The sequence below is a fragment of the Anas platyrhynchos genome, chromosome 2, assembly GCF_047663525.1.
Source record: "Anas platyrhynchos isolate ZD024472 breed Pekin duck chromosome 2, IASCAAS_PekinDuck_T2T, whole genome shotgun sequence".
In the NCBI taxonomy this organism is placed as follows: domain Eukaryota; kingdom Metazoa; phylum Chordata; class Aves; order Anseriformes; family Anatidae; genus Anas; species Anas platyrhynchos.
The window spans coordinates 137,052,164-137,073,851 of record NC_092588.1 but is presented as its reverse complement, the minus strand read 5'-3'; the positions used below and the strand labels follow the sequence as shown (position 1 = coordinate 137,073,851).

Here is a 21,688-nt window from a genome sequence, read left to right as displayed (position 1 = left end):
TGCAATCTATATTGCCTCCTCCACAGTCGACAGAGGTGTCGATTTATCCCTCTCCTCTTTGCAGCAGCCAATGTTGGACACAAAAGCTGTTACCATTTCCCCCCATTCTTCTCGAGATAAAACAACCCTAGATCCTTCCCTGCACCTCATGCTTCAGAGAGTGGTGATCTTTCTCCTGCCTTTCGTCTGATCTTCCTGGGCTAAACTGCTCCGACTGGTAATTAAAAGCATGGTGCTGAAACTGAATGCAGTACTCTTGCTGGGATCTCACCAGTTGGAAAGGATTGCTTTGCTTGCCTCACAGACAACACATTGTCCCACTGTCACATTTGTCTTATTCACAAGACGTAGCTGATTCACAGCCAGCTGGCGATGGCTATGTGTGCTTCAGCGAGTAGTGTGTGGCAGCAGGAAGCAAGATGTGGTGAAACAGCTGGTGCTGAGCACCTGATGTTCACTCTGTCCATGTGTCAGAAACTTCCACCTTGGACTAGCTTTGGTCCAGCACGGCAGCCTGAGTACCCATCAGCAGCTGCAGCACATTGGGGTGCACCTAAAGCATATCTACTGGTTCATTTTTTGTGGAGAGGAATCACATTTCCTACCCTCCAGGAACAATCTGTGGTGTAAAACAAAGCTTGATAATTAATGATTTGCTTCAACAGCGCACTTCTGATCAGAACTGAAATACTAATGTAACACATCCTGTAACATCCAACCCTTTAATGCAGGGCTGCTCCCAAGCCAATTGATTTGCATAGTGTTTTATTTTTATTTTCTGACTCAGTGCTGTATTGTGCACTTGGCCCTGTTAGACAGCACCATATTTTTTTTCAGACTGTAGCTTCAGTTTGTCAGGATCATTTTGATTTCTAAGCCTATCATCTCATGTGTTTGCAGGCCTTTTCAGCTTTGTCAGATTGTCAGCTTTAATAAGCATACTGTCTATTCCAACATCTGTGCTATTTAATGAAATTCCAGAACAGGACATTATCCAGGAGAGACCCCCAGTATAACTGCAGCAAATGTAGCCTTCCATTTTGAAGATGATTAACTGAAAGACTGGAAATGCTGCTTTTGCTAGTTCTGCAGAACCTTACCTTATATTAGTTTATTCCATAATAAAAGTGTCAGTCACATCAAACTGTATAGCCTTTGTGATTCACAAGACCTGTTATCCTGTTGTAAAAGGTGGGTGGGTGGGTTTCAAATGATTTCTTCTCGATTAATCCATGTGCCTAAAAACCATTTCTTTCTTATCTTCTATTTGCTTTCTCTATTTGTTTGAGAATTGTACTTAAATGGATTGGGCCATAATTCTGTATCTCCTGTTTCTTCTTACTTCTCAGGATAGTTGTTATTCTTGCCTTTCCAGTCTTTCAAAACTTTACCTCTTCCATACAGGTCTTAAGGATAGTTATTAATGGCTGTGGAAATGCTTCAGTTATTCCATGGACAATTTAAGGTGAATTCCATCAGCCTCACTGATTGCAAACCATTTACCTCACCTAAACCTGGTCTATTTTTAAAAAATTTTTTCTCCCCCCCACTTCATCTCTTGAATTCCCATCTCTTACTGCTGGTGTAGAGCAAAAGAGGCATTGCAGAGTTGGCTTTCCTGGAGTCATTAGTTAATAGCTTGTTCTCAGCTGGATAAATCCTTTCCTTGATTTTCCTTTGACAGCTTATGTTTTTACAGTGTTCTAATACCTAGTACCTTTCTAATTACTTCTCATTTTGTGCTTCAAAATGAGAAATTTGAAAAACTTTTAGGTATTTCAAATCTTATCAGCATATCAGTACCGCTCTATGTTTGTACATAGATTTTGATTTCTGTATGCTTTTTTTTTTTTTTTTTTTTTTTTTTTTTTGGTGTTTTAAGTTTCTGAAGATCTCACAGCTTCAGCTATGTGGCTGTCTTCCTGTAATCCCTCTGCATTGCAAATATTTGTCTCAGCTTTTAATGCAGTATCTTTAGGCAGGTGTCAAGTGTTCAGACCTCATTTTCCCTCTCAGATTCTACTTCTCATGGAACATCACCTGCCCACCTTCTGAATTAGTATTATCTACTTATTATTCTGTTAGGTGAACAAGTCCGTTTTTGAGCAATTGATCTTGTCTAGTGGACCATTGTAGCTCTCAGCTGTGACAGAACCTCTTTATTTCCCCCTCTACAATTTTCCAAAGTCTTTTACTAGGCCTATATTCTTTTATCTTTTGATTCAGGGCAAAAGTTTAGATAATCAAGTGGGATATAAAGACTATGAGGAGATTAATGGCCAAAGTATTGCCGGGAGTTTGATCCATAGCTGTACAAAAGAAAGGTTAATAAGTAGAGTAAGAAGAAAGTTAATGACTAGCACAGCTGTGATGGAGGAAGGTTATGGTGTTGTCCACCAAAGGATCTAATCTTCTAATCTCAAGATGTACAACACTGATCCTTTTTTTTTTTATGCTTGCTTTTCTTTCTAAGCTCATTGTAAAAAACATAGCTCTGAAGGTGGTCATGAAGATTATATATGAAACAATTATTATGGGAGTGTAACTTTAAAAAGTGAAGAATCAAAGGTTTTCTTTCTATGTAAATTAAATATTTTGACTGCTGTTTCCTTGTAAATAACAGCAGGGACTCTGTTACACTACACAAATAATTTACAGTAGCAGTCTTGAGAATGGCCTCTCTGGAGCAGCTTGCCTCTTGTTCTAGTACAAAATTTTGGAGGCAAATAGAGGTCTTGATGTAACACATCTATCTAATTATATAATATGCTGGGGGTAGATTCATCTCTTGTCTCTTCAGAAACAAGCTTTTTTTTTTTTTGCTTTTTTTTTTCCTTCCTTCCTATAGCTATTGGGAAACACTTTGGAGCTTATTAGAAGCTTTCACAGCTTCCTTATAGAACAGCTGAACTCCAACAGTATTCTGCTGCAAAACCAAGTTAATTCTTCCCTTGGGTTTCCTAACCTTTGGTGTTTAACAGTTCTTATCCAGTGGTGAAACCAGGACATCTGGGATAAACAGCTTGGATTCACACATTGCCCCTCCTGTAGAACTTGTTTTAAGCTGCTGGCCTGACTTCTTACATCTTGTCTTGACTTCACTGTTCTTTTAACTATGAGGATTTGTCTGTTTTTTTTTTTTTTTTTTTTTTTTTTTTTTGTTTGTTTGTTTTTTCCCCATATGTCTCATTTTATTAGCACAAAGATCAGTTGAATTTCTCACACAGCATCCATGTATTTAAGTCCTCAGGCCTTTGCTAAAGGTCTTTTTCAGCCAAATCTCTCTATTTCCCTGATCATGAGGAACTTGAAAACATTAAGTTCACTGCATGGTTTCAAGAACTTAGATATTTTGAACCACACAGGTGAGGCTGAGTGTGTTGAAACTCCCTTCACCAAGAGATTCAGAGATTGTCTTCCCTGAAACACTTTGAAACCAGATTTGCATCAGCAGTATGGAGAGAAAGCCCAGCACACCATCAGACTTGATGTGATTACACATCTTAATCTTGATGTGCAACTGTGAGCTGACCTTGAGTTGGCTAATTGCATTTATGACAAAACCGGTTAAAATAAGCCCTTTGTAGTAGTCCTGTGCCCTGCAGACTTGCCCCGAGGACCTCCTTGAGCAGACTAAATAGGTTCAATCGGGTTTGCTTCCCTGATGCCTCTATGATCCTGATCCTTTCCTAGCACTGATAAACGTACATTCTTCTCAAACAATGGCAGGCTGCATTAGTGCTAACCATGGCACATTCACACCATGCTAAGCACGCATTCATGCTGGTGGTGATGAAGAAAAATGCCTACAACAAAGAGTATCAAATGTACTGGAACTGGCCATTTTTTGTATCAATTTTTTTGCATTGTTTCCTTCAAATTCTTGCGTACCTGTAGATGGGCGCAGTGAACTTCAACCAGATAAGTAAATGAGCACTTATTTCTCTTTGGAATTATGCTTTTTTGCTGGGTAGTTTTTAGGTCCTTTCTTTCCAATGCTGCCAAGTTCTCCACAGTTAAATAATTTCTCCCAGAAATGGAGTTAATTCTCATTATTGTCTTAGCTGTTTATTTCATGTACTAACAAGTAGGACGAATTCCCATTTGTCTTTTTTTCTGGTAAATGAGAATCCTGCTTTGTCTTAAAAGCCTGATACCTGAGCCATCTATGATCAAAAGTGCCCTAATACACTAAAATTAAATAGATTGACCTATTAAATATGGCAGGGAAAAAAAAAGAGAATGATTAATACTTCTTTCTTGCATAAGAAAGTAGTATCACAGCTTTGGATGTCTCTTTCTGAAGTATTTCACACATACATAATATTCAGTAATTCTGGTGTAACATGGAAAACAAATGAAATGTGATTTAAAAACTCTCCTTGGAAAGACATGTACACTACTCTGAGGCAATTTCATTTACTTAAAATTTCATGTTACTACTCCCACAGAGACGGAATGCACTCTATAACAAATATTGCTTCTTATAAGCTGACAGTTGTAGAACCAAATCTGCCCTAAATTATAAACTGCATTTTCTGCTGTTTGATAACACCTGAAACTGAAAGACATGTGGCTAAAGTACTCCTCTGTGGTTAATCCAGTACTTAAATACATAAAGAAAATAGCAGAATAGCTCCTAACAAACATATCACAGCAAATTATTCATGAATTTTCTTTCAAGCAAATGAATATCTGCTGTTCTTCGCAGCAGAAAGTCCTGAGATCCAAGTTTTGACAAAGCTGATAAAAAATAATTGTTTGAGACAATAAATCCTCCTACAGAGGACATTGCATTTCCCACATCTTCACTTTTTATCAGGAGAACACTAAAGCTGCCTGGAGGCTCTTCAACCAGATGAAGTATAGGCGTGCTTAATGTTGTATAGATGAAGTATAGATGAAGTATAGATGTGCTTAATGTTGTCTAAATCATAGCAAAGTACTGAGAGAGCTGGAAATTTCAGCACCTCCAACTGCTCCCATAAACACATAAGACCCGGCTATAACCTTAGTAATTTCCTCAGCCTTTTTAGGGCCATTGTACTGTTTTGAGGGGTATAGGTATTAAGCTTTAATCCAACTGCAAAGAGAAAGAAAAGATTTCATAAAACACCAGAAGGTGAGAGAGGGCAAGGAGAGGCAAACCTGCCTGCAGTGCAGGGCAGGGGGACTGGATTTATCCCAGCTGTAATGCCCAGGAGATGTCCTGAGACCTCAAAAGACGTATTTTCAGACCCACCGCACATGATAAGCACCTTCTGAATCCCTGCTGTGTCCTCGGAAGCTGTCTTCCCTCACAGTGAAGCTATTCTTCTGAGCATCTTTTGTCTGCTATTTAGAGACATTAACAAATAGCTCTGTCTCACAGAGAAGTAACACTAGAAATAATGAAGCCCGGCTTCCTAGGGATTTGTGTTTCTTGGCTGATTACAAGCACTGATTGAAGCTGTTTCCAATTGCAGGAGATCACTCCTGTAACATTTCTTCTCATGTGGATTTTCAGTCTTCCAGCGAATACAGTCAAAGCATAGTCTCTCATTTTTCAGGACTCTTCTGTGGGGTCTTCCACTGCCTTTTTCACAACTCATAAGGAAATCCTCTCTTCTGGTATATTTGTTTGAAATTATCAGTAAAAAAGAATTTGAGGGCCACATATAAACATACATACACTCATACCCCTCAGCATGATCAGAGAAATCAGAGAAATCTGACTTCCTACAGAAATCAGGCTAAAATAACAAACTTCCTAATAGACTCACACACTGCCTTTTCAGCTGTGATCCTATGTTACTGTGGTCTGTCAAAAGGCACAGAGGACTAAACAGGTGTTGGTTCTTTGGAAAGCTTTTACTAGCAGTCCATCAGCAGGATACATCAAGCAACTGACTACACAAAAAAGTAAGAGTTCAAACCATACACTTGTGAGCTCAAGTACATGATAAACCCAACAATCTTCCCAGTTACACTAATGGAATTGTTGATTTTCATTTAACTTACTTTTGGATTGGATTGGCATAACCAGGAAGAAAAAAAAGCCCAATTGCAGCCCAATTGTTCCACAATACCTGTGATAAAATCAGGCAAGGTGGCTGCTGAAGCATAGAGGCCTCTGTGGTGGTGGTCTTGGCTGTCTTAGAAGTTAGAAAATTAATTGCTGAGAAGCCTAAACTTAAAAATATGCCTTGAAAATAAGTAAATAAAAGAAAACAACAGGAATGGTATTTGTCAAAACTTTGCACTGCCATTGATGGCAGTGTCCTCTACCGAGAAATGAAAAGATCTATTTTTTTTTTCTTTTTTTCTTTTTTAACAAAGTTCTGTTTGAGTTCATCTCAGGTTTTGCACATGGCTGAGCTGCTAATTCCCTGTCCTGGCAAGTGGGGAAGAATTTGCAAAGACGTGGGTCATTGCCTCTGCTCCTCACCCAGGCATTGAAACCTTTCTGCCAGAGTACTGCACGTCAGCTACTGATCTGGGAATGCAGCACTGCCACCTAATTGCTTGCAGTACAGCACGGGACAGAGTTATCCTGTGCCACGGTCTGCTGCACAGGGTCACAGCAAACCTTACCTGGGATCTCAGCCTGTTAAGCAGGCTTCTGTCTTCGGAAAGGTCACCTCGGTTTCTGTTATCTGTGCGATCCTGGGTCTCACTCGGAGTCTCTGAGTATCTCTTTTTCCTATCCCTATGAAATATGTGGGGTCAAGGCAGAAGTTATGCTTTTGGTTCTGCACACCAAGACCATGTAATGTGCAGGTAAGTAGCACCTGGCCCTATCTGTGCAATTGCAGTGAAGGCAAAGGTTGCTATTTGAGACACAATATGGAGCACAGGCAAATGAAAAGTTTATGCATTCTTATTAAACTTAGTTGAAGAGGAAAGAAGAGGTAACAACGAGGTCACTTAGATACCACAAAGCCCTTCACTTTTCAAACAGAAAATGAAGAAAAGCAAAGGCCAGGGCAGAGGAAATAACTTATTTTTAGGCTGATAGGGAATTTGGCTCAAAACCCTTCAATCTTAATCTTACAATGACTTATTAAAACAAGTAATTCATTAAATAAACACTTTTCTAACTGTGTATTAGAGTGAGAATATTACTACATAGCAACTGTTAAGAATTCATTTCTGTTAAAGAGCTTCTATGACTGCACTTGGTAGTGCTGCAGGTTGGTGACCCAGAGCTTTGAATTCAATTTCCTGTACAGCTATCTATGAAAAAAAAAATCTTCTAGATCTACATTGGGGAAGTATTGACCTTCTGCTCTCCTTGTACAGATCTTCCAAAAATTTTGCATGTGAAAGAATTTAGATCCACTGGGTGTTATGATTTTTTTCCCTTAAATATATGTATGCAGTCACTTCTGAGATCAACAAAAATACACTGATCCTAACACTGCCAGAAGTCACTGAGATCTATTCAGCATAATTTGGGTTAAAAGTGAGCTGAATGTGTGCCAGGAGGTACAAAACAAAGTGTCACGCTGCTTTTGTAATTGCCTAATTGGACAAAATAATTCCCTCCCGCAGGGTGACCCTCTCTTGCAGCTCCTGCAAGGAATTGCAATACAAAATGAGGAATAGGGTTTTCTAAATTAACCCATTGTCGTTATTGTATTACCATTTTATGCAGTTACGGTTATTGCATAATTACCCACTTGTTGTGAGTACTCATGTCCTCTTTTACATATTTCTTGCTTTCACGCCCCTTGTAGCATGGGACCACCCCAGAGACATCCTTCATCAAACACTCCTCGTGCTCTAATGATACCAGAAAGTGTTTTGCTCTTTGGAAGTCAACCTCTCAACTAAATTTCTTAGCACTTTAAGCTTGTTTATCTATAGGCCTACAGAAGCCTGCTCACATAGTTGGTATGGCTAATGGATTGGTGACAGGCAGCAGTGGAACACTTTGATCCCAGTCCTCAGGTGCTGTAGCTTGTCAGAGGTGGATGGCTGAGCTGTTTTCACCATTGATCAAGCAGTTTGTAGCAGATTATTATAATTAAGCACCTTTGAAGTGCCAAGTTATATGAAGCTCTGGCACAGTTCAGGTTGTAGAATTCAAATGAGATTTATTAGTATTAGATTTATTAATATTCTCATTTTTATAGGATATCATGTCACTTATGGAAATGGCTTCTCTCCACATTTAGATTTGTCCTAGTGAGGCTGTTCCACCTGGGGAAGACACATTGAGGTAAATCACCCAGACTTGAGAACAGTCCTCACTCCTGATTTAATCTTAGTATCACCTATACGAATGCAAGTAATGGGCCCTGCATCTCCCGGAGGAGTTTTCTACCTTGCTGAGCCAGGAGGATCCCTGCCAGCAGTGCTGGGGCTGCCTCCAGCCCACCACCAGTGCTTTCCTCAGGGCCAGAAGAGCATCATATCAATGGTTTAGCCAAGTAAAAAGACAGCTTGATGACACCTTTGCAATTCTGTCTGCAGGGCTATGCTTAGTAGTCACTGTGAGTTTAGGAGGCAGCTTCATAAGCCCTGTAATTAACACTTCGGCTGGCAGCTGTTCCCATTTCCACATTTCCCTGCAGCACCGATACAACCATCGCTCACACCGGCTGCCGCCCACGGCCTGGCTGCAGCACAGTGCCCAGGCCACAGCAGTTAGGAGAGCTGTAGTTGGCTGCCTGGAAAAATATCCCACAGGGAAATGAGCAAAAACAAAAATGAAAAGGAAGAAGAGGAAAACCCGAGACCTAAATGATGTTACATGAACCGGTCTGCCAAGCTTGTTTCCAACCAGGCCAAGACCTGTTGCTGGAAGCTGACAGGCCTCAACGGAAAGAGTCCCAGAAAGGGAGAAGAGACAAAGTGCTGGGAATCTGAATTTGTGTATTTCTATTCTGAACCATTTCTCACCACCCAGTGTACAACATCAAGTAAGTGAACTTACTGTTTTGTTGGCTGTGCTCTAACTAAGGAGAATACATGTTGGGGAAATTTTGAAAAAGAAGAGAGTAGGTGGGTCTAAAAAGTGAACTAAAATGAGAAAAAACACCTCTTTTTTATTTTTGAGCATGCATGAACAAAAAAGTAAACATATGATCTGCAATCAGTATGTGTAAAGATGACATTCAAATATCTCTCCCCACCTTCCCCTCAAAACAGCTTTCAAAAACTAATAATATACATAAAAAAATATACATAAAGAGTTAATATAAAAGAGTTAATGTACATAAAAAACCCAAATAGAAAAAGGATGTCAAAACGCCAACATCTATGAAGTATACTGCAGAACATACAAAATATAAAATGTTGCTAGCTTTCTCTGCTAGCCTTGTAAGTGAGAACAGAATGGGAGAAATTGGCTCAAAGCTTGAAGTTACCAAATAAACAGGTTTTAATAACAGCAGTCTAGGAAGTAGTGAGAGAGTCTTTAAAATATACAGATTTGAATTACCCTTCCTGAAAGTCTCAGCTGCTATCTGCATTATTGAGGCCCAAAAGGTATGGATTTGAGGCCCAACAGGCATGAATGAGCCCCTCATATCCATGCCAGACATGTTGCCAATGTTTTCATTGAACTAGCTGTGGTGTGGCCCTGCGAGCTGAATTTCTTAGTGGGGAGATTATTTCATTTCATCCAAGAGCATCTGAGAGCATCCCCAGGCTGCCCCACAATGTAAAACAAGGTGTGGTATGGAGGGCAGGAGAGTCACTTCTGCAGTGAGGTCCTACTCTGAAATAAAACACTAATGTAGGCAACACACTTTGTTAATAATTTTGTAACACAAAATGGACTGCTTATCCAGTTATGCTTTCTGCCTTTAACTAAGGGAAATAATTTTAATATGCCACCTGTCTAAAACTGTACAAACATGAAAAATGCTTAACATGATTGTGTAAGCAAATTCCAATATGGATAGGTAAAGTACAGGGATGTTTGATTTTTCTATGACTGGAATATTTTGGTATTTAGTTACAGTACTACCTCTGCTATTACAACCTCTTGCTAGTCAAAATCATTGCTATTAATAAATCTAGGAACTTCAGGAAGCCACATCTAAAAAATAATTTACATCTTCCACTAATTTCATTATTTTATAAAGTCTCCTTAACAATCTGAAAAAAAAAATAAAAATTGGCCTATCCCATGAGTGACAGTTGATGCTTGCAGATTTAGAGGGGATATGAAATTTTCTTATATCAAAGCTGACTAACAGTTCTGACAGCTGCAAATGTTCTTTGAATTAATAACATGGTGCTGGCATAAGACAATGTTTAAGAAAAATCCATTTCTTTCTGCAACACTGAAGCCCCTTGCTTATAAAATATTAAACAGGATTAAAATTAGTATGCTGCTTGAGCAGGAAGAGAAAACATGAAATCCAGATGTGAATCCAGAAGTGAAAAGAACCCTGAGCTCCAACTGTTATTATGGGTATTTTATGATCTGGGGTACATCAAATCTGCTTGGAGTACCTCCAGATGTTACTAAAATTCAAACCAGAATTTTAGCTCTTTAGGTTTAGGAAAGAAAATCCTCTGTTCAGATTTGTCATTTAAAACCCACTGACCAAAGCTTATTTACAGAAGCTTTCTCTACTTCCTTAACTTTAGCAAACACCTGTGAAAGATTCAATAAACTTGTCAGATATGTAATCTCTCTGAATACCAATTGACTAATGCAAAATTCTGGTTGCCCTAACTTTACAGATACAAATGCTTCCATATGTCTCAGTGCTTCCTTACATCATCTCTTAGTGGAGTTGTGTAATGTAAACACAAAGCCCTGTGTTTTTTTTTTTTTGTCTAGCAGGGAGAAGCTGAGGTAAAATTTTATCAGTACACTGATAGTTGAGTTCAAGCCCGCCTAAACTTCTTAGGGTACCAGTCCAGACATCCTGCTTCCTGATCCCACCTGCAGAAGTGAGAGAAATTTGCAGATCATCTCTGTAAAACTCACCTGTGCACTCAACCTTCTCCTCTCCCCCCTAGGCAAACCAGTGCCTTCCAGCTGGTGAGATGCTGTTGGTGCTGGAGCAAGAGCTGGCCTGAGGAGCTGCAGAGAGGTCCTATTGCCCAGAGCAGAGTGCAGAAACCCTGACAGCCTCACTGGCATTTTATCTAGTGGAAGCCAGGGTGAGCATATGGGGGTGGGAGAGAGCAGGGGATGGATGTTGCAAGCCCTGTCTATGCGGCATGAAAGAACTTCCCGTCAAAGTCGCAGGGAAAGTCCCAGCCCGTGTATTTACAGCTGAGGTGAAGCCGTGGTTGCTTTTTTTTTTTTTTTTTTTTCATACAGGCACTGACTTGCCCCTTGGCTATCAGCCAGCACAAAGGTTTGGCTGCGTTCCCCTGCTCTTGGAGGACTACCCTGAGAACTGCAGAAGGCAGGAATGCTGTAGAAGCACAACAGCAATTATTTGCCTGGAAGGAGAGCTGCTGTTTTGCGTGAGAGCTCTCCTGGGCCATTGCAGCTTAGGGTAGGGAGAGTAAGAATGTCACATAAGGATGAAAGGAATTTGGCATGAGGAAGGCTGAAAGTACCTGATTCCTGAGATTCTCTAGATATTTTTGGCAGCTACAATGATCCTGTGGAGTCAGAGCCTGTGATGGACACCTACTGAGAAATGTGTCTTTAAGGCATAAGCCTGTGGTAGGATGCAAAGGTCTATATGTCACACACCTGTTTGGAATGGGATGTGATTCTGTGATAATTCAAAACAGATGCCTTAAGCATCAAGAGATCAGCAGGACAGGACCATAGTGCAAATAGTAGAAAGGGACTCAGAGAATCACACTAGCACTAAGATTTCTTATATAAATGAGAAATTTGGAAAATGAATTGAAGGGAATTTAAATAACATTGCCTTCAACATCTGCAAGCAATGCTTGCCAGTAAAGAGAAAGAAAGTTAAAATAACTAAATAAATATTTTTTACAGCAGCTTGATTTTGGAAGACTTAACAGGAAACTAACTAGGAAAACATAAGAAGTCATAGAGAACATAAAACATAGAAGTAACCAAAAAAAAACAAGGACAAGAATAAGTTAAAATCAGAAGAATCCATGACTACACTAAAGATGTAGAAACTATATTTGAGAGTTTGATTTCTAGAGAAGAGAACAGATCATGTTTCAGCTCTTGTCATCAGGCAATCAGGTCATGTTTGAGCATCAGTTGTGCCATGTGAACAAGAGCACAAGTCCATGTGATGCCTGAACCACTGGAAAAGATTCAGGATCTGAAAAGATATCACTTTGGAAGAGCTTGCAAGAGTCAGCAAGGTGTGCACAGCATGGGCGAAGTGGCTCAGAATTTCCTCTAGGAACAAAAGGTACTGAGATGATATCAGGTTAATCAGAATAGTATTCATTTTCAGCACACATGTCAACTAACATGCTGCCAAAAAAGTGCACTTTTTCTTTTAATGCACTTAAAAGAAATCTTAAGGGAACACAAAAGAAGACAGTTGACTCAGAGAACTTAAAATCACAAGGCCAACCCCTTGGAAGATATATATATGAAATAAATATATAATAGATGGAAAAAGAGAAGAGACAGTCAAGGTGATCTAAGCTTTTAAAGTCTACTTAACAATATGAGTATAGAAAGCTGAGAAAGAATTTGAAGCCATTTCCTTATGGATCAAGATCTCATGAATATTAAATAATGTACGAAAGAGTTGAATTGTCCAACAGTTCTCACACCTGCGCAAGTCCTTCACATTGCAAGACCAAGCTTAAAAAAGGAGCAGGATATGCTCATTGCTATGGGATGGCTGGAGGAACTGTTAGAGTTGTTCTTGTAGTTATAGAAAAGACATATGAAACCTCTTGTTTGTCCATAGATAGACCTGAAAGAACAAAACAAGACTGTTACAGTGCCAAGCAGAGATATGGTCGGTGACAAATACCTTTCTGCCTTTAGTACATCACTGGGCTCCTGGCAGGTGTTCATATTTGGAAAAAGAAAAGAGCAGGTGTTTCTGAACTTCCATAAAACCTTTGTGAGCTGCACTGTTTTCTCAGATGTTTATTTAGGCTGCATTTGGCACCTGAGAAAAAAAAAGTGATAAATTTTTCATGCCATTCAGGTTAGTGAGATTTATACAGATGACATTTAGATCTGATGAAAAACACTGGCTCAGAGCAGCCATGGAACAAAACTGTGCTTCTGGGCTGAAGCTGGACAAACAGGACTGTAAATGCCATGTTACACAAATAATAATATAAAAGAAGAAAAGTTAGAACAAAAAAAAAAACAACCACCAACAAGTCAATCATCAGAAAATATGCAGCAATTTGTCTGCTCCAGCAATATTTGGATGCTGAATTTTGTAGATGAATACACACCTAATGAAGATTTTCTGACTGCCATTAGGCAAAGATTTCCAATGATATGGGATGGAATTACTGAAAAAAAAAAAAAAAAAAGGAGAGAGAAATAGAAGGAATTATTTAGACATTTCAGACTTTACAGGAAATAATCCATGGAGGATTTGGGGGCATATATTGATGTCGTCATTTAAACACCGTGAATAAAACAAATAGTCACAGTAGTTTATGAGTTAACAAAACTTAGGTATGAATATGCTCAGGAGAAAGAAAAAAAAAAGATTATTTAATCTTAGGCATGGAAACAAACAAAATCATACATTTTAATTTGCTGAAGGCCAGTGATATTTGAAACTGATTATATATTATAAGCAATTACCAAATAGAGCCTGCCCAATGCTTGTTTTACTTTTTTTTTTTTTTCTTTTTTTTCTTTTTTCAGATATGAAGTGTGACTCACAGCTTCAATATAACCTTGAAATTGCAAGCAGGGTTTCCAGAGCATTTGACAATGGAAATAAATCCAGAGAGAGATTTGTACATGTCACTCTTATTGTAACAATAGTTACTGGGGATAATATGCTTCATAAAACAATGTGTATCATTAATGCAAGATTAAATTTAGCCTGAAAGCATGAGGGAGGTGAACTTGAATGTACTACTGAGAAAGATCTTCCAGAGCATGCGTGTGGATAATTTCAGGATTCAAATGTATAAAGAAAAGGCCAGGGACATCCTTTACATGGATCAAGTACATTGAGTTCAGCAATTGTGTTTAGAAATAGCATAAGGTGTATCTTATATAGTGTGGCTGTGATGAAGACCATATCTAGTGAAAGAGTTTACAGAAAACAGAAAAACAGCAAAATAACTGAATCCTGAGAGGATGTGTTTATTTGCACTTACTATGCGTTTGTATTCCAAACCATTATTCTCCTTTTCCTGAGATAGCCTTACTATCTTTTACTATTTGTCTCTGACAAGCATACTACAGAGAAACATAGTGTGTGTCAAATTTATTTTTGTTGACATAGCATACCTGACGATAAGCAAAAGTTCAGCAAACACAAGCTTAAGAAGGGAATTATGCTTTTAGAGAGGCCTTGTTCAGTTCCTCAGTCCAATAAAGCAATGAAAAAAGGCATCAAAATACCAAGAAAATTTACTGCAGAGTCCAAGTCCACCTCAGAAGTGGATGCACCACGTCTCAGTGGCAGGAAGGCACTTGACAGGCTGGGCTGGCACTTATTTTGCAGAGAACTGGAAACAAGGATTTGCATGTTGAGATCAGCCTCAGGTGCGAAGACACAGAAATACAGAGACAAGCAAATTGCACCCACATAGACATCAGCTGGAGCCCTGGGAGCTGCTGGTGCTTCCTGGGCTGTGCAATGCTGAGGCAGGAGAAATGGCCTCAGATTGGAATGAGCCCCAGGCCAGGGTGTCAGAGCATTTACGGGGAGAGTCAGGGCTGCTCTGGCCTGTCCTTCAGGGAAGGGTGCTGCTAATCAACTTTTGTTTTAGGAGACCTGGGTGCACAGGAGCATGAATGTGCCAGGATTCTGTCCCTGCTGAAGTTCTGCCTCAGCACCCTGCCACCACCCTGGCCTGGCTCAGGAGGGGAGTGCTGGGCTGATTCTGTCTGGACTGCATGGGTTTCTGCTGGGGCCAGATCCTCCTGGACCTGGAGGAGGTACGGACAGGGCTTGGTCCAAACCTCTCTCCTCCAGGACCTGCCAGGACCCTTCTCAGAGCAGGCAGTCTGGCATACAGAGTGCTGATGTGTGCTTTCCTCTGCGACTGCCAAGGGCTTTGCTATAATCGCAGCCCTATACCATTCCCTACAGAAATCTGCCTTTGGGAGGTTTGTCTGGGCTGAAGGTCTTCTGCCAGGACCTCCTCTGCATCTGAGAACTCTTGGGAATAACTAGAACCTCTGCCCCCACCTGGAGGTGGGATCTCCTTGCTACCCAACTTCCACCTCCATGTGCAGGTAGCAGGTCCCTCTCAGCACGAGTGACACCTGGTCTGCCTCCAAACCATGCTGTGCTCAGCATACCTGTGCTCCTCTTGGACTCTGTTTCCTCATTCTTGTGTCCTGCCTGGACACCAGCTGGTGGGACATCTTTGTCCTGTGAGAAAACCCACCTTGTCCCTGTGATGGAACAGAGGACAGGCACACGTCCATGTTGCAATTTGGGCTACTTTGTGGGTGGCCTGTGTGTGGCAAGCAGGAGACCTGGGTGCACAGGAGCATGAATGTGCCAGGATTCTTTCCCTTTCCTGGCGCTCCCATTGCCTTTCTGGCTCCACTTTTCCCTTCACCTCTTCATTTTTGCCTCTTTCACCCAAAGTCCCTGTAAATCACAGGACCTCCTTGCTGATGTGCTCCAGGCTGTGGCCACACTGTCCATCCATGCCACCAGCAAGAAGGAGCACAAGAGAAGGAAATCTGTGACTGTGGGGCTTGTCTTCACTCTTCTGTGGCCAAGTAGGGCACCCTACTTAGGACAACAGCCCCCAGCAGCCTGCTGGGAGTGGTGTGCTTTGCTCTGTGTCTCCCTCTGGGGTCCACGTGATGTATTTTTGAGTGCTCAACCCTCTCTTTTCTTCCATTACTTTCTTTTCTCTCCCCTCTTATATATATATATTTGTTGTCTCCTATCATCAGTTGCCTGTGCTCCTTTTTCAAGGAAAAAAAAATTAAAAAGAGCAGTGGTGTTACAAAGCTGCATGTTGTTTGTAGGAGCTTGTTTCTCCAGGCTCAGAGACATTGTGGAAGAAATGACAACCTTCTAAAAAAAAAATCCAAAATAAACCAAAAAAACAGAAGGGAAAGAGAAGAAAAGAGGCACAGAGCCTGTTATTTTGTGCTGCAAACTCTCCATCAGACAGTAAACACACACTGAGTGGGGAGTCCCAGGACATATGACCCAGGAATGCTGCCCCTGGGACAACCAGTCCCAGTGTCCTAGGGGAGGCAGCGTGCCTGCAGGACACTCCAGGGCACCTCAAAGGCTGATGAAAATTTACTGATAAATGTGATCTCTAGGCTGGTGATAAATATTTGTAAGTCTCTGTTATATCACTGTTTGAAATATACTTTTTTTAATGTTTTCCTTGGCAGGGTAGGTATAGTCTTGGGATTGTACCTTAAAGTTTTAGCATCTGAAACAAAAGTTCTGGCTATAGCATTGTAAAGCCTTTCTTTGTTATATGCAGCCTTCACAGATCAGAGGACATAATAAAACAAATCTGTTGCTAGGTGCTTATTCTGAGGTCCAAAATTGCAAAAGTATTCAGACATCTGCCTCCCCTGGAAGTCTATGTAACTTTCAGGATTTATATCTTAGAAATCACAAAACACCATCAAGCACTAGTTAGCCCAAATCTCAGTGATGCTGGAATAGGATGGATTTCTACCTGAAAATAAGGCATGCAATAGCATGATTTAAAAATGAACTTTGTCCTGTATTCTCTGCCCCATATAATGACATTTCTGTACATAGTTTCTTGGAAGTGTAAAATTGGGACAGTAATGTTTAGGAGTAGCTGGTTTCAGATCAGCTTTCCCATAATCAGTAAAAATATTTTTCTTGTACCCTTCAAAAATCACAGATGCAGGTCTCACTGTTAAATTGGTGAGGTTTCCACCCAATGGTGTCATCAGTGTCTAGAAATAATTTGGAGCAACTTCATGCTCCTTTACCTCTAATCTGTTCTATGAAAATTGTTTGGAAAAAATACATTTAGGAGTCAAATTAAATCATGTTTCCCTTTCAAAAAAGCCAACAAACTCTCTTTTCCTTTGCTTAACACTCTTTACTGTGATGGTTAGTTTTCTTCACGTGCTTAGGTTGAAGCTGTCAACTGCAAATATTTGCTATCAATTTCTACAGAGCGGGAATATCCAGGGTGCTTCTAAACATAAGCTCTAGTACATTTGACAGCTCTAGTTTTCTTTCTTGCTGAGACATTAATCTGTAAGACTGTGAGAGAAGCACTGGACATGCAAGCGGGTGAGCAGCACAGGTCTCTTGAAGTTGCAGACCAAGATTAACAACATTTCATAAGGTGCTCAACAAGTGAAAACACAAGCTAAAATATACAAACAGAGAGATGAGCTGTGATGTAATCAGATGTTCAAAGCTAGGGAATAGGTGAGTTTTTGGAGAAGACAGCCATTTTGCATTTCCTTCCTTCCATAAAAATCACTAACATCATTCAGCCTGTCTACATAAACAACACATGCTTCATTTTGATCATCTTCTGGAGAAGGTGTTTTAGAAGTGAGGAGAATGAGAAGTGGAATCATTTTTCATGTTGTCAGAAGTGAGATTGACACATGGGAAGGCTGGAAGCTGGTAATGATTGAAGCTTTTTCCATTTGCTGTTTCCTGCTTGGCCAAAGCTTTCTTGGATTCCTGCCTATAAAGTTAATATCTGCAAAAGAACTACATTCACATACATATGTGTGAGATGTCTCACGCATATTTATGCCATTTCCCAAGAGACATACAGCTAAAATATCATGTCTTTGTATTCTAAATAAAAGAAGTTTTGGTCAGGTGGTGTTTGTAATTTCACAGAGTGAATTCAATTTCTGAAATTATAATACCATTTGATATCAGCCTTCCTTGCTGTTTCAGCAGATAAAGCTACCTTGTATCCAGAAATAGCTTTTGTGCATGCCTTTCTGAATGCTACTCTGTGTTCCCGTTGCCTTCAAGCTTGTTGCTTTGTTTCTAATTAGTCTTTCCCTAAATTACAACAAACACATGACACTATTGTTCACTTGATTTCTGGGAATACAGTCTGATGATGGCAGTGCCTACCAGGAGGCCAAAACATTCTCAGATGTCTTTGATATGGTAATTGTCTGATGTGGAGCAATATGCAGGATTTTAACTTCCTAGCATTTCACAGATAAACTATACTGTGATTTTGTCTGGGATAGAAAGCAAAATACCTGCAATTGAATTCTTCTGAGAATATCATTCAGGTATGGTCAAAGCAAGAGCATCTGGGAAAGAATATCGTAATGTTTCAGTCAGTGGTCCAACGCAAAGCTTAGAGCCTGAGAGTCTGACAATTTCTGGAGCTGTAAGGGTGTATTTTGAAATGGGTTGTGGGGAGGTATGAAAGCTGCACAAATGTGATGGTGTCATATCGGAAATAATTCATTTATATAGAGTGTCCCCAAAAGCTAGAGACAACACACTTTGAACTTCACAGCAGTGGGTGCCATGTTTAGGGATTTGTATTCATGTTCAATAGAATTTCAAACTGGGACTAGAAAAAGAAAGACCAATATAAGAAAGATGTATCTGCAGACCATAATGCCTCTGAGTTGAAATCTGCTTAGGCTACTTTGAATAGATCCTCATGGTCTAAAAGCCATATGTGTCCCCTAAGTCATTCCATTGCATCTAGTGTTTCTCTTAAAAGTTTAGTGTGAACATCCATGAGTCAGGGATGATGATTTATTTTTTAACTCCAGTTTCGAAAAAAACCACCAACATTTCATCTCATTTCCCATATTTGGGATGAAACCTTATTCTGAAATTTGAAATTGCTAGCAAGAGAGGAAACAAGGTTTTTAAAATCTGCCTGTAATCATGCCAGACTATTTTTTCTTATTTATTTAGTGTCTTTGCATCTATAGTCTAGCTAATGAAAAAATGAGCTGCAAGGAAAATTAACCCTAATAATAGGAGAATAAAAAATGTAAAGAGATCAACCAGTCAATCTGCTGGGCTCAGAAAGAATTCAAAAGTCCCAAATGCATTTTGATCACCTCCCTCCAGCAGCTAGGTAATCACACCACTCGCATAGCCAGAGTTTTTGTAAAGTTCATTTGCTGACAAAATCACCCCCACTCCCCAAATACTCAAACATACAACCAGGTCACAGAAGCTGAACAAATTATCACATATCAGCTGAACTGTATTCTATTTTCATGTCCATGCTCTTTACTTATTCTGATGAATACTACCACATTAGTTTAAATCCTTTCCTATGAACTCTGCAATGCCTAAATCCCCCATCAAGCTTGCTCTGACTGCATGTGACTGCACAGTATTTGTGCCCTGCTTTAATCCTTCCTGACAACTTGTAAAGATAGATTTTCCAGACATAAACCTAATACATATTTCTCAGTATCATCCAGCACAAGAGGAGCTTGAAAAGCTCTTTTTTTTTTTTTTTTTTTCTGTAGGCTAGTTAGACATACAGAATATATTTTTGTTTCCCTCCTTTTCTGTTTTCCTTTTGCAAACAGGAGCTTTATCATCATGTGAGGAATAACCAGCAGACACATGCAAAAATAAAAGTTAACATTTCACCTAGGAGGAATTCCTCTGATATATTTGAAGACATGCTAGCTTAAGAAGGGTAGAACTTCATGTCCAATGATACATTTATGACATTACTATTAATCAGGCATAAAGGATTTGTACTGCATTGTGACAGAGAGCAATAAGAAGTGGACATGAAGGTGAATTGGTTATTAAGCAAGTAAATGACTTCTGTTGCCAGCCTGGCACTGACTGACAGGACTTGAATGCCTGTAGTGTTGTCAGATTTCCCAGACTCCTCAGTAGTTTTATTCAAGGGATTTTTGTATCTGGCCATCATTGCTATGCTTGGCCACCAGGCAGAAGACAGAAGAATAAGTCAATTGAATGATGCAAGGCTCTAGTTTCACTGGGTAGGACCAGTGTTTGGACAACTTATCTCATTTGGTGAGCAGGACCTGAGCAGTGTGGCTCAAGTTAAATGAAAGTAAGGTCATTAATCAGTTCTTTAAAGAAACCAGGTGGCACTTGCCAAGGTTATGTGGTGAAGAAAGTTGTATACAGAGCAAATTTAGCCTGTGCTAATGGTGTCAGTTGGAGAGTAGGTTCAAAGATGAGATTGATCCAAGGGTGAGTATCCCATCATGCCACCATCTCTTTCCTCTCTCATAGCCCAGAGTACCTTGGCTGCCTGCAAGGCTGGTGCTCAGCTGTCTTCATGTATATTGAGAACATGAAGAACATTTTTTTTTTTTTTTTTGAGAGAGAGAATAATAACACTGGAAAGGATGAGTCTGAGCTCCTCAGAAATGACTGTGAGCTGGTTTTTTTTATACCATACTTACAAAAGGTCTTGCTTTTCTTTGCAGAAGAACAAATATTCTGTCCTCACAGTCTTTTCCCTTAACACTTTCATTTTACTGACCTCACAGCTCTGACCGTGCTCTGCTCCTCTTTCTTCTAGCTTTTATTTGTCCTTTCAGCTTTTTAAAAGTACTCTTGCTACTAACTGTGGGCTTTTCTCTCTCAGATGGTATCCCAGACACATTAAGATTATTTTCCTGGAGGTAATGTTTACAGATAACCCAATGAAGGGGGAATTGGAGGTCTCCCAGAAAAAGTAAAGATGCAGACTTTCAGGTTTCACAAGTAGTATTTCACAGGCAGTTGTGCTCGGGAAATATGCTGACAGCAACCTTAAGAGAATGTGTAAAAGAAGGACACTTTCTTCCCAGTTCTATTGAGCCTTCTGTCCTCCAGCCCCCCAGCCCACTTCTTTGATATTTAGAAAAATCAAAAGGTAAAAAGGTAGAAAGTTCAGGCAGAATGTGTGAGATGATAGTAATGGAATTGGATACACTAGCATGTATTATGGTACAGCTGTTGTCATCTTGACCATTCTCTCTCATCCTGTTATTTTTGTGAGAAGTTATTTAAATATATGTGCATATACCCCAGAGGAGTACTCTGTGTTTTGCTTTCTATTTTTTAAGAATGTCAGGAAGTTACAATAAATATCTCCATGAAATTTGCTTAATAAGAATTTTCAGAAGCATTTGTCATATTTCTGCTAGCAAAGTCAACTGAAAGACTAATTTTAGCAATGTGAAAAGCTGCTTCTATTGTGACAAAAATTATGGCCTAAGGGACAGAGCCACCCCCTCTAGAAATTAATACTTACAAAACCACATTTCTGTCAACAGTCTGATGGTGATGCCATGAGAAGCTACTAATGGGAAAACAGAGCTGTCAGAATAAAAAGTGTTCATCTTCTCTAAACCAAGGAGCCTTTATTTATTTTTCCAAGCAATAGGCACAACTGAACTGTTTCTCTGAAATCTCTGTCTCCCGTAGATAATATGCTTGGTTTAGCACTAACTCATACTTCAACCTCTGTCTCATGTACTTTGTATTTTTTTTTTCATCATGCAGACCACACTCTCCTAGGAAAAACAACTTTTTTTTTTTTTTTTTTTTTTTTTTTGTTGCATCCACAATTACAGCCAAGCTTCTTGATCAGGGTACCAAACAAAACACAACATGCAATTTACATGGGCTAAAAAAACACATATATATCAATCCAA

At 39.7% G+C, this 21,688-nt stretch overlaps 1 protein-coding gene and 1 long non-coding RNA gene across 3 annotated transcripts in view; one reads left to right on the top strand and one right to left on the bottom strand.

Annotated features, from left to right (window-relative positions):
• STEAP4 (STEAP4 metalloreductase) overlaps window positions 1-21,688 on the bottom strand; it is a 33,131-nt gene that overhangs the window by 11,180 nt on the left and 263 nt on the right. The window contains exon 1 of one of the 2 annotated variants that reach the window (XM_005017893.5): window positions 10,934-11,089. The exons of the other annotated variant lie outside the window; for it this stretch is intronic. Within the exon in view, the coding sequence (XP_005017950.2) occupies window positions 10,934-11,089 (156 nt within the window). Of the gene's footprint in view, window positions 1-10,933; window positions 11,090-21,688 lie in introns of those variants that run through there. 2 annotated transcript variants of the gene reach the window in all.
• On the top strand, window positions 8,532-13,690 carry LOC110352390 (uncharacterized). Its single transcript, XR_003495206.3, has 3 exons — window positions 8,532-8,906; window positions 10,966-11,109; window positions 11,273-13,690. It is a non-coding gene; the product is annotated as an uncharacterized lncRNA (long non-coding RNA).